At 40.3% G+C, this 12,444-nt stretch overlaps 1 protein-coding gene across 1 annotated transcript in view; it reads left to right on the top strand.

Annotated features, from left to right (window-relative positions):
• The window catches only part of NHSL1 (NHS like 1), a gene marked incomplete in the record, with an annotated part of 73,643 nt that overhangs the window by 57,608 nt on the left and 3,591 nt on the right, over positions 1-12,444 (top strand). The window contains 2 exon segments of the mRNA XM_027772896.1: positions 1,069-1,261; positions 5,894-6,025. Of these exon segments, the coding sequence (XP_027628697.1) occupies positions 1,069-1,261; positions 5,894-6,025 (325 nt within the window).

Here is a 12,444-nt window from a genome sequence, read left to right as displayed (position 1 = left end):
CCTCCATTTTCCTCTTGGGATCTTGGGCACGCACGCACACGCGCCCGGCGTGAGTTTTAAGCCACCAGGTCCAGGACGCAAACTGTGGTCGACTATGTGGGAGTCCAGTGACATAGCCATTACACTAACTGCTGGTTCCCGCAAGTAAAATTCTTTTTCAAAGTCTTACGTTCATCAGTGGTAGCTCAGTCTAAATGCTTTAGACCTAAAGAGAAATCCTTATGCATTTATTGTATATTACAGACTTCCCTTTCTCCACACACATCAATGACCTTCTGTTGGTGTCCCCAAGCACACCGCAGTCATTTAGACTCCTTGCAGCTTCTTGTCACGGAACAGCTGCCATGGTGAAGTCTGTCATAAAATGCTTGCCAACACAACTTTCTGGCTTACACCTTTTAAGGTGTTACGGAAAGAAAGGTATTGAAGAAGGGCCCTTCAGTTAGGATGTTCATCTGTATCAGAACAGACACTGCTAGAAATGTTTTCATGGAATTCTGATAAGCCTCAGAGCAGAGCTTCAGTCCGCTCCTTGTGATTTACAATTTCACACTGATTTTTGCCGTATAAATGGTTTCAAAAGAGCACAAACAGTTGAACAGCAATAGCTCTATCATTTTCGAAATGTTCCTTGAGGTCAGAGCTGAAAGGAAATAAGAGGGAGGCTAGAAATGACTTGGAGCAAAACAAAATTTTAATAAAAATGGAAGCCAACGGCCCTAGCCATGATGATGTTTCTCGGGGCTTCTAGTGTTAGGCTAAATCCGTAAGCTCTCTGACCACTGGAAATATAGGAAAAACTTAGCAGGTTTTGTGGGTCAGCAAAACCTTTTGCAGTCCTCGCGGTTTCCAGACTGAGGCTGCTGGGAGTCACATTTAGAGTGGCCACGTTCAAGAGGGCCTTTTTGTTGAACCATCACTTCTGTTCTTCGGTGGAACCATCTTTTTGTTTCTGTCTCTTGTCTTTTTGGTTCCTCTAAAGCAGTCTAATTGTTTATAATAAGAAATGTATGTTTCAGCCTTCCTGCCAGCTATTCACACACCGTGCCTCTTTCTTTTTCTTTGCAGTGTTCTCTTTCTTCATCCGAAGAGGAAAGACTTGTTTCCATCAGGAGACCTAAAACGCCAACCTCAAGTGACTTCTCTGACCTCAATACGCAGACGAACTGGACCAAGTCACTTCCCCTGCCAACACCAGAAGAGAAGATGCGACAGCAAGCCCGAACAGTCCAGGCGGATGTGGTTCCTATTAACATCACGGGTAGGCTTTGCCAGGCAGGCATGTTCAGAGTGCACTGGGGAGAATGACTGTGGCTTTTCGTTGTTATGTGCTCTTAGTGTTTATTTCTGCATCAAAGGTGAATAGCTGTGGTCTGGCTTCCTGCTCTTTAAGCAAAGAAGGGAATGCTTAATGCAATGAAGGGAGTACTAAAACCACGCATGTGTGCGCATGTAAATATCCATTGCTCGTTAGGTCAGAAGACTATGTCTCCAAAGGTTTGTGTCCAGTCATTAAAGAGTGTCTTTTTAAAAATTGATTTCCTTTTAAATAAGATGTTGATTATGTAGGACATCTTCTAAATGTGGTTCTGGGTAAGAAAAATACTATGAACTCACATTTCCCTTATTAACATATATAGAAGCAAAGAAATAATCATTTTGTGATATTTCCCATCTTGTTTTCTCAAGTAGGAAAAGGGGAACATCACTTGAAATAAAAAATATTGAGTAAATTAATAATTATAAAAGCATTATAAAAAAACTTAATAGGATGATAAAGTTGTATTTGATTGCTATAATTTGAATTCCACAATCTTCCAATAAAAACCCATTCTTTCCAAAATATGTAATTTTTAGGATATGTTCCACTAGCCTGGATATAAATATTAACTGCCAAACCTGAAATTCAAGTTCTTGTGGGATATTATACTTAGCTTTTAATCATTTGGAATAATTAAGGTGACAAGTAAGAAGGCACATGAAACTCAAAGACCATTTTTCTCTAACTTAGAAGAAGTGCTAAAAAGATAACAACCTTTTCCTAATTAATCATTTCTATAGCCAGCAAAGAAGGTCAATGGTTTGGGGAGGATACAAAGTTCAAAATAGACATGTTAAGAATTAATAGCTTCATCCATTATCCTGTGTGTTTAACAGAAATAGATAGCCAGTAGTCATCATTGGTAATCAGACCCTACAAAGCATGGCTCGTTGGGCCCAATCCTAAAATAATCAGGTGACCCAAAGGATGAATTTTCATCAGCAGTTAGGGTGGAAATTTATAGCCTTCTTGCTATGTTTCTGGGAACAATGCTGTCAGAAAGCTTTGTACCTTGGCATTGGTGAGCTCTAAGGGGCTAATAGCATTTTACAGTTACTGAAGGTATTTTTTAAAACCTGTCAGGGTTAGAAATTACAGCTGGAACTATTTTTTTTTTAATTCCACATCCATTAACAAATACATATATGAATTATTTTCAGTTTCATGTCGGATTTTTTCACATTTATTTTATTTAAACTGTAACAAGTAGCATGGCATTTAATCCTTTCTTTTTTCTAATAACATTTGTTGCTCTTACCAAATGTGTTTCTTATTACCTAGGCCACATTTGTTTAAGGATTATTTTTATTGGTATCATTCATAACAAAGTATAGTGTTTTTATTTGATGAAATATATGGTTGCATATTTTCTATAAGAAAATGAATTACAGTGTATGATTTAAAGCAGCAGAAATGTAATTACATTATATATCATTAAATGCCTCTGAAGTAATATTATAAGATAAGACTGCTATGAAATACGGTAATTCTTAGTGGAATTAGGGTGAAATGCATTATCTTGAGATTAGGAGATTTAACTAGAGTTTTAGGCATAAAGAATTATTTGCAATGAATTGCATTGTCAGAACAGAAGTGTCAATCTTTGAGCTTTAATTTGTTCCTGTTTGATGACCAAGTGGGTCATAGAGTTTAAAAGAAGGTCTTTAGAATACCACACAGGAAAGGTGAATGACAATAAAGAAATGAACAGTATAATTTATGTCAAAATGCAATTTACTTTTAATTGAGTGATTAACATTTTGCAGAAATCGTTAAAATTAAATATAATGCCTAATTACATAGTTATCAATCCATCTTCTACATTTGTGTTTTCACATATACACACATATTTCTTAAACAGTTTTTCTAATTGTATATAAAGCGATACATTTAAAATTTTTACTTTGGGTGTGTCGAATTGACATAGGTTATATAGCTTTCCTGCTCCTTAATTTCCTAAGTCCTACAAGTTCTTTTGAGATAAAAAATGTAGCTTCCCCTTGGGAATTTTCATGTGATCATTATTCAGGGTGGATATTGATCTTTTAGTCTGATTTTCAGTAAGGCCCAGCAGGGGGAAAAATGCCAATAAGTGTTCATATGATTTCAAACCCAGGATTAAACCCACCAGGCATAGAGGTAGAACATTAGCACAGTGAGCTGCTGGCTTGAAAATGAATTTAATCCCATTAGTGATAGTCCTGTGGATACTTGGCATGTTCTGAGTTAAAGAGAAGAGAAATGTTTACAATGTACATGTTCCATGATCTGCCATGTAGGACAACAGCTCTTCCACCTGGAAGATAAGTATAGCATAAATATACTGACACAATGTTTACAACTGGCTCTGTACTGCTATTTGAGCTATCTGGGCTTATTTCTACATTGTAATCCTGACTAACTAACGCCAGTTTTCAGTGAAAGGGAGTGATTAAATTCAGACGGTATTTATTAAATACCTGCCGTGTGTGAGGCACTGGCTGAGTGCCGTAGGGGTTGCTAAGGTACGTGAGTCATGGTCCCTGCCTCAAAATATGTAGACGAGTCAGTCTTTTTCAGGTCAAAGGAAAGGCACAGTTTGTTGCCTTTAATGGTATAAGTCTTTGATGGTCATCTTCATTTGTTCTGAATTCCCTTGGAGCTAGGGTGATTTTATCTTTTGTTTTTGTCTAGGAAGCAAAACCAGAGACTAAATGCAACTTTCTATTAATGTTTTGTCCATTTGTAATGTCTTCATACAAGGAACCTTTTTTTCCCCCTCTGCTGCAGGAAAGTAATGAGCCACTGAAGTCACGACTTGCCCCTTACCAGCTCCATTTATACCATTGCACTTAGTGACCCATTTTTCACAGCAGTGGTACCTTCTGGTATTCAAGGCCTTCTCTCAGTCATTTCTATTTTGCTCCAGTAGCAACAAAGGTTGCAAGCATTTGCGAGTTTGCCAGCATTTGTCTTTGTTCTATATTAGATAAAATGTATTTTGAGCATTCAGATTTTTTACCCTGTTTTGATCAGATAACATCCACAATTCCTATTAAAATAGGAATTACATTGTCCACAACATACCTACTTTAAATGTATCAGTATTGCTCAAAAGAGTGAATATTCTGCACACAGTAACAGAAGTTTGTAACTTTTGTGTATATATGCATTTTTTCAAATTTTATGTTATAATTGCTTATTTACATTTAATTATTGTACATCTTTATGGTGTTCAGTATGATACTTCAAAGCAAACATGCAATGTGTGGTAATCAAATCAAGGATATTACCATATATATAATTTTCGACAAAGAGCCTTATGTTTGTATGTGTGTGTATGTATGTGTGTGTGTGTGTATAATATTTATATATATATGTATATATTTCCTCTCTTTTTGAGGAGAATAATCATTTAAAAAGGTCAATTCTATACAAACTTTTTAAAATTAAACTGGCAAATACTTTAAAGCAGACCAGACCAGTTTGTAACACTGCTATTGTTACAAACTGCATGTTTTATGGTTTCCCTGTGTTAATCACACAGGAGTACACTCTAAAAAGAAAAAAGTCCTGTGGATGTGGTACTCTGGGTTTTATGGCAATATCACATGAAATGTCTGAATTAAGATGGACTTTTAAAGAGTAACTATAGGGGTCAGCGGGTGGTGTGGTTGTTAAGGCACTGGACTCTCATATGACCAACTGCAGTTTGAGCCCTGGATCCGGCAACTTGAAATAAAGCTGGGCACATGTGCGTGCTTGCCCAAAAATCCCAGGAGAAGAATGGGAGAGAAGGGATCGTAGCATGGCCATCCCCCCTGGGGGATGATTTCTCACTTTCCCTCTCTCTGTCTCTCTCTGGTGAGCACACGCACCCTTTGAAAAAAGCTTAAAAAAAAAAAAACACACAAAAACCAGATAAACAAAAAAGTAATTATGAACCAAAGAGAAACTGTTCAGCTTCAACAGCAGCAATGCCACTGGGGCTCATTGTTATAAAAGTACTTTATCATTATAAGGCTTTCAAATTGTTCACTGTTGTTGTATTTTGCATCATCATAATGGCCACAATCCATGCAAACTCTCAGCCTTCTTGATTGAAGAAACAGTTCTTCATCCAAGAATGGTTATTTGTTTCATCACACAGACAGACATTATATTGGTCTCTGCAGGATGACCAGATGAATAAAATATATTCACTGCCATCCCTGCATTCATGCTGATGTCCAGAGTAACTTCAGTGACCGGAAGACCTATGCAACGTACTCCTCAAATGCCTCACATTTGATACAGCACGATCACTCTTCCAGTGTGTTATTAACCAGTCCGCATTTGCTACTTCAGCTCATTTGAAAATGAGCTCAAGGTGCTCCCTTTGGAAGGGCAAACATGGAGAAGTTGGAAAACAGCCTTATGGTGATAACGTGCTTTTCCTTCCTTTTTCGCCCTTCAGCATTCATCATCACATGACTGGCTAACATCATTATTAATACCTTCTTATCATTTTACAACGAGCTTCTGGAAGAGAGTGCATGGTGTCAGCTCGCTCAAAAATAACCTTGCTTTGCTTGTTCTACTACTCTACATTAGGGGAGAATTTCGATCGCCAGGCCAGCCTTCGGCGGTCTCTAATATACACAGACACTCTGGTAAGACGACCGAAGAAAGTCAAAAGGAGAAAGACTATTACAGGCGTCCCTGACAACATTCAGAAGGAGCTAGGTATGGCTCATCAGAACTGTATTCTCCTGCCCCTCGCTGTGGCTCGCTATTTCTACGCTAACTCATTCTTGGTGCTTGGAAAACCAATACATTCTGATAGCCGTTGGTGCCCCAGAGAGCCAGCTTCTTTCCCGAATGAGATGTTAGATACAAGTCTTAACATCCCGTGTAGGTAATTTACTGAATTTGTGGGAGAAGGTTGGAGGGGAAGAATTTATGTGAAAACTACTGACTGAAATGGGATGACAGAAATGGACAGTTACGTCACCATCTTTAAGTATCTTGACCATTTGGTTATTTCCACAATTAAATTTACCTTTCCATTAAAATTACCTTTCATTTCATGAAATTAAAAACTCGTTCTAGGACTTCAAATTACAAATATGGACTTAGTTACACCGACAATACTGGTGGCATGAGAGGCATGTGATGTGAGAGACAGTAGTCTGGAATTTTTTATTGGTAAATGTCAGGACAGTAAAAAATAGTCATTTATGGTGGATAATGCCTTTATTACTTTTTCTTTTTTTTGAGAGGTTTTTGCTATCACCAGAAAGACAGAGAGAGACAGAGAGACAGAAAGCAAAAAAATCACCCCCTGGGGGTGGGGGATGGCCATGGCACAATCCTTTCTCCTCCATTCTTCTCCTCTTGGGATCTCAGGCACGCATGCACTTGTGCCCAGCGTGAGTTTAAGCCACCAGACCCGGGACTCGGCTACATGGGAGTCCAGCGACATAGCCATTATGCCAACTGCTGGTCCCGCCTTTATTACTTTAATTGGACTTTTTTTTTTTTTTTTTAAAGAGTAGGGCATGTATGCTCTCCAGAGAAACACAGACAGACAGAGACAGAAAGTGAGAAATCACTGCCCCTGCCCCAGGGGGATGGCCACACTGCAGTCCCTTCTCCTCCATTCTCTCCTCGGGATTTTGGATCTGCATGCATATGCACCTGACATGAGTTTTAAGCCACTGGGACCAAGACTCAAACCATGGTCACTGTGTAGAAGTCCAGTGACATAACCATTACGCCATCTACTGGTCCCAAAACATTTTCATTTTAAAGTATTATTTTATATTTATTTATTTTAATTTGACCAGAGAGGGGGTGAGAGAGAGACAGAGAGAGAAAGAAAGAAATTGAGAAAGCAAGCCACCAAGTTTGGGACTCGAACCATGGTCAGCCATGTGGGAGTCCAGTGCCCTTAACTACCACACTACCTGCCGGCTTGTCCAAAATATATATATATTTTTAAGTTAAGCTTTTTTAGTTTAGCATTTTTCCACCTGGGATAACAACAGAAAATGACTTTTGACGGTTGGAGGGGGTTGTTTAGTTCATTATTCACTTACCCATTTTATTTTGCTTACCTTTATATATGCTTTGGATAATACTTTCATTCTCTTTTTTCTATATTAACTTCCTCTTGCTGTGTTTTGATGGGCCCAGCTGGGACATTCAAAGGCAGCCTGGCTCAGCATAGTACTTGGGTCAGAAATAGGCTCCCATGCCCAACTGCATAGGTTCGAATCCTAACTCTGCCACTCACTCTCTGGGTAACCTGGGCAAGTCACTTTACCTCTCTGAGTCTACTCCTTCATTCAACAAAGAGGGTCGGTTGTGTTAGTAGACCCCACCTCTTAGGATTGTTTGAGAATCAAATAGACTTAGACCTCTGAAGCACTCAGTACCTGGTGCTACTGGAAACAGAAGAGCCACCACTCATTACCGTAGGAAACTTTGCTTCCTAACTTGAAATTTGCCCCTTTGTCTTTGGCCAACCTGTGCACTTAGTTCCTAGTAATTATTTTCACCTGATGTTTTCATTTACTTTTAATTACTATTGAAAGTTACAGTCTAGAAACTCAGGGTCATTATTTCTGAAATTGTCCATTAGTCTTTTAGTCCAAATGAGCTTACCCTAGCAATAGTGGTAAACCATGCTTGTAGCACCTTGAGGTAGCAGTTCAGCTTCTGGGTGTTATAAACATTGTTTCTACAGTTTTTTTCCTCTAATGCCCCTGCTAGAGGGTCTTATATTAGGCAGGGCCAACTCACTTTTCTTTACCTGGCATTTTCTCTCTTACTGCCATCCAGCCTTAAAGCATATCTGCTCTGGCTTCCACACTGTTGCAACACTCAGATGAGAGCGCATGCTCTGCCTGTGGCCTGGGTAGCTGCAGTGGCCCAAATGGCACACGGGTGCTCATCTGATCCCTGATGGAAGGCGTTACGAGAAGCAAAGGCAAGGCAAGGCTGCATCTGGGGACTTTTTGTGAAGTCTGTCTTCTGGTCAATGCTGATCTTTATAGTGGGCCAGTCCTCCCATGGCTCCTGAGGCCTCCAGCACCATCTCTAAACCTGTGCCTAATGGTACACGTGTACTTTGTCACCTCAAAACTTTGCTGTGTCTCATGCTTTCAGACATTTTTCACTTCTTTCCTCCTTGAAGTGACAGCTAACTGATTTGAGAAACTAATCTGTACTTTTATGTTCAGTAGATGTTTAGTGGGCTAATTACATATAGCACTTGGGTAATGGGTATCCTTTAATCCAGGGGTCCTCAACCTAAGTACCCATCTATGGCCTGTTAAGAAGCAAGCCACACACCAGGAGGTGAGTGGTGGGTGAGCAGTGAAGCTTCATGGATACTCAGAGCCACTGTCCATCACTGCATTACTGCCTCAGCTCCGCCTCCTCTTGGATCTGCAGCAGTGTTAGATTCTCATAGGAGTGTGAACCCTGTTGTGAACTGCACATGCGAGGGATCTAGGTTGCATGCTTCTTGTGAGAATCTAATGCCTGATGATCTAAGTTGGAGCTGAGGCAGTGATGCTAGCACTGGGGAGTGGCTGCAGATACAGATTAATATCAGCAGAGAGGTTTGACTACACAGAGACCGTACTAAATCAATTGTTTGCAACTCTATCTGTGAGTGGTAAGTGATAATTAAGCTGCAGCCTGGTGGCAGGCTTTAAGTCACAATTGGACACGGTAGTCCATGCACAACCTGCCCGTTATTTCATTACCACTTCTATCCACATCTCTTCCCCATACTGCATCCATGTCTCAGGGATAGTGCTGGTAAGCCCACAAGCTAACCCTAGCCAAAATGAGTTTCAAAAACATCTAGTTGCAAGAAAACAAGCTCAAGGCTCCCTCTGATTCTGCATTATGGTGAGCTGTATAATTATTTCATTGTATATTACAATGTAATAATACAGCAATAGAAATAAAGTACACAGTAAAAGTAATGAGATCGAATCATCCCCAAATCCCAGCCCCCTGTCACCTGTAGTTCATGGAAAAATTGCCGTCCTTCAAATTGGTCCTTGGGGCCAAAAAGGTTAGGGGCCACTGCCTTAACCAATCTTTCTAGGAAAACTGCCTTAACCTAAAAGAATGACTTTTAAGGACAGGTAGTTAGACCCTTTGCAAAATAGCAAAGGTGATGTTTCAAGGTAAGCTGCATTTTAAGTGACTTTCCAACCAAAGTAGGTTTGGGGTAACTTTGCACAAGAGTATAAGGGTAAAGATACACACACGTAAATATTCAGCTAGGTAAATCATAGCCTCTGAAATCGTCATATTTAAAAATCAGTGATTGAGTCCCTAGAATCCATGTTCATTTCTCTTTTTCATGTGACATGGACCCACCAACAATACTAGAGGACTATTAGTAGCATTCCCAATGCCACCTGTGTTAACGACTATCACCAGACACAGCACAGTTGATGATACTGTGCAGTGACATGACCCAGATCACAGCTGGAGGTCAACTAAGATAACTATATCGAAGAGCTACTTTAAAAGGGGGGGGGGCACCCCATGCACAGTGGTTAAGCCTCACTCAGAGGAAGCCAGATCCCACGTGGCCAAACAGGGTTCAGGCACCAGCCTCAGTGGCTTGAAAAAACTCTGGGCACATGCACACAGGCCAGGATGTTGATCAGATGGAGAACTTAGCTGGCAACTGGGAAAAGGACGGTGGCATGCCCACGCCCTACTGGGGGTGCTTTGTTCTCCTTCTTGTGTGTGCCTCTCCTTCTGCAGGCATTTAAAATAAATGAAAAGTAAAGGAAAATTAGATGACTCTAGTTTTATAGTTGGGCTAGTTGGAGAATTGGTAAATACAATGACGGCAAGTATAACATTTGAATATAGTTTTATTTAGTAAAAAAAATCAGATCATATATTTGCTCTGTCCTTTGAAGGCTTTCGGTTGTTTGACCAGTCCTGTGAGCTATGAATTAAGGGAGTGCCTCCCACACGGCTGACCACAGTGTGAGTCTCATCCCTAGCAGTTTGGAAGACACGCCAGGCACGTGTATACACACACCCCACATCCCAACAGGACAGAGCAATGAAGAAGGGATTGTGGTGTGACCATGCCCCATTGTGGGGGTGCTGTCTCCCTTTTTCTGCTTCTCTTTCTCTGACTATATATGCCCTCTGCCAATTAAAAAATACATAAAGACTTTCAGTTGATCATGTCTTTTCTCCCAATATAGTATTTTGTACTTATAAGGACTTTGGTTTGGAACTCCCATACTATCTACTTAATAATTACAAATAAATTAGACAAAAAAGAAATGAATTATCTGAAGGACAGGCATTCACAGGAAATATGCTCTGTCCTGTAGATAGTGCCCAGTTTGCCAGGAGTTTGGGATTTTTAGAAATCTAATCATACAGAGGTGTTTCTGTGAAATAGAAAGTTTTATTATGCTTAACTATATACAAGTTTTACTTCAAAAATTCATAAGTAGTGAACATGAGACTAGTCAGCATAATGCTTTAAAACTAAGGTATGGAGACCAGCAGATGGCATAATGATTACGTCACTGGACTCCCACATAGTGCACCACGGTTTGAATCCTGGACCCGGTGGTTTAAATTCACGTGAGGTGCATGTGCGTGCATGCCCAAGATCCCGAGAGGAGAGTGGAGGAGAAGGAATTGCAGTGGCCATCCCCCTTGGGGTGATTTTTTGCTTTTTGTCTCTCTGTCTCTTTCTCTGTCTTTCAAGCAAGCGCAAGCACCCTATAGCAAAAACCTCTAAAAACAAAACAAAACAAAACAAAACAAAAAAAAACCTAAGGTATGATATTTAACGTTTACTTCCAAAGTGTGATGACTTATAATTTGTTGCCTTCCATTTAAATAAATCAGTTAGAATTTCGATTTTTTTCTTTATTTTTTCTTGAGAGGTTTTTGCTATAGGGAACATGCTCTCACCAGAAAGACAGAGACAGACAGAGAGACAGAAAGCAAGAAATCACTCCCCAGGGGGGATGCCCATGCCATAGTCCCTTCTCCTCCAGTCTTCTCTCGGGATCTTGGGCATGCACACTCACGCGCCCGGTGTGAGTTTAAGCCGCTGGGTCCAGGACTTGAACCACGTTAGACTATGTGGGAGTCCAGTGATATAACCATTATGCCATCTGCTGGTCCCCAAAACTACTACAATTTTGGAAGAGAAAGATACTAAAACTCAGTGTCGATTGTTAGGAGATATTTTAAATGTTTGGACTTGAGAACGATTTCAAACTGATGCGCCATTAGCAGTCCATCTCCCATTCTCTAAATTACCAAGTGGCAAAAACTTGCATCATTTGTTTCTCTTTCCTCAAAGTGGATTTTTTTTTTCTGCCCTGTGCCCACTTGCCCTCTTTCTGAAGGACAGTTGCATGCACATGTTCACACCTGTGTGTGTCTCACCAGGTACTGGTACTTGGCAGAGTAGAGAGCTCTTCATTGCCAAATATGCAGGTATAAAGATGATTCTGCATCATCTGCACAGTGAGCCACAGGGCTTTATGCTGGGGAACCGTCCTTACAGGGTGCTGTCTTTGAGGTTGATACGAGCTTGTAACTGCCATGTCAATAGCTCTCTTCACTATTCGGACAAGCAAAAGGCTTTATATATCCAGCCAGGACACCTGCTTGGCCATGCTAAATTACATGGGGTAGAAGGAATTCTTGGGGGTCTCATCTCTGCTAGCGTCCTTGTCCAGGTGGCCAGATGCACGAACGTGCTTCGCTGTATCACTCCGCAAAGCCCCTGCTAGAGATACCGTGAGTCCTAGCTGGTTTAGAACAGCACGATGAGAACTTTGATTTTGTTCTTGTTTTAAAGATTTAATTTGTCCCAAGGGTTGTTTATTGCTTGTTTTTTGTCCCCCACCTGCCCAATATACTTTGGGTAAGTTCTTGGTTTCGTGATTTTTTTTTTTAAAGCTATTTTCCCCTTGGCATCTTGAAATTTGTTTATCTATATTTAAGATTTTCTCATCCTCTTCACTCCCTGTTTGCCCCTCTTTGTCTTTCTTTGTTCCTTCCTTTTTTTTTATCATCCTACTCTGTTCGGTTGTAGAAGTCTTAAATAACCCTCATTTGAAGAGATGTTCACTGGA

Source organism: Tupaia chinensis, unplaced genomic scaffold (genome assembly GCF_000334495.1).
Source record: "Tupaia chinensis unplaced genomic scaffold, TupChi_1.0 Scaffold000313_1, whole genome shotgun sequence".
Lineage (NCBI taxonomy): Eukaryota > Metazoa > Chordata > Mammalia > Scandentia > Tupaiidae > Tupaia > Tupaia belangeri.
This window is presented reverse-complemented; position numbering and strand designations above follow the sequence as displayed.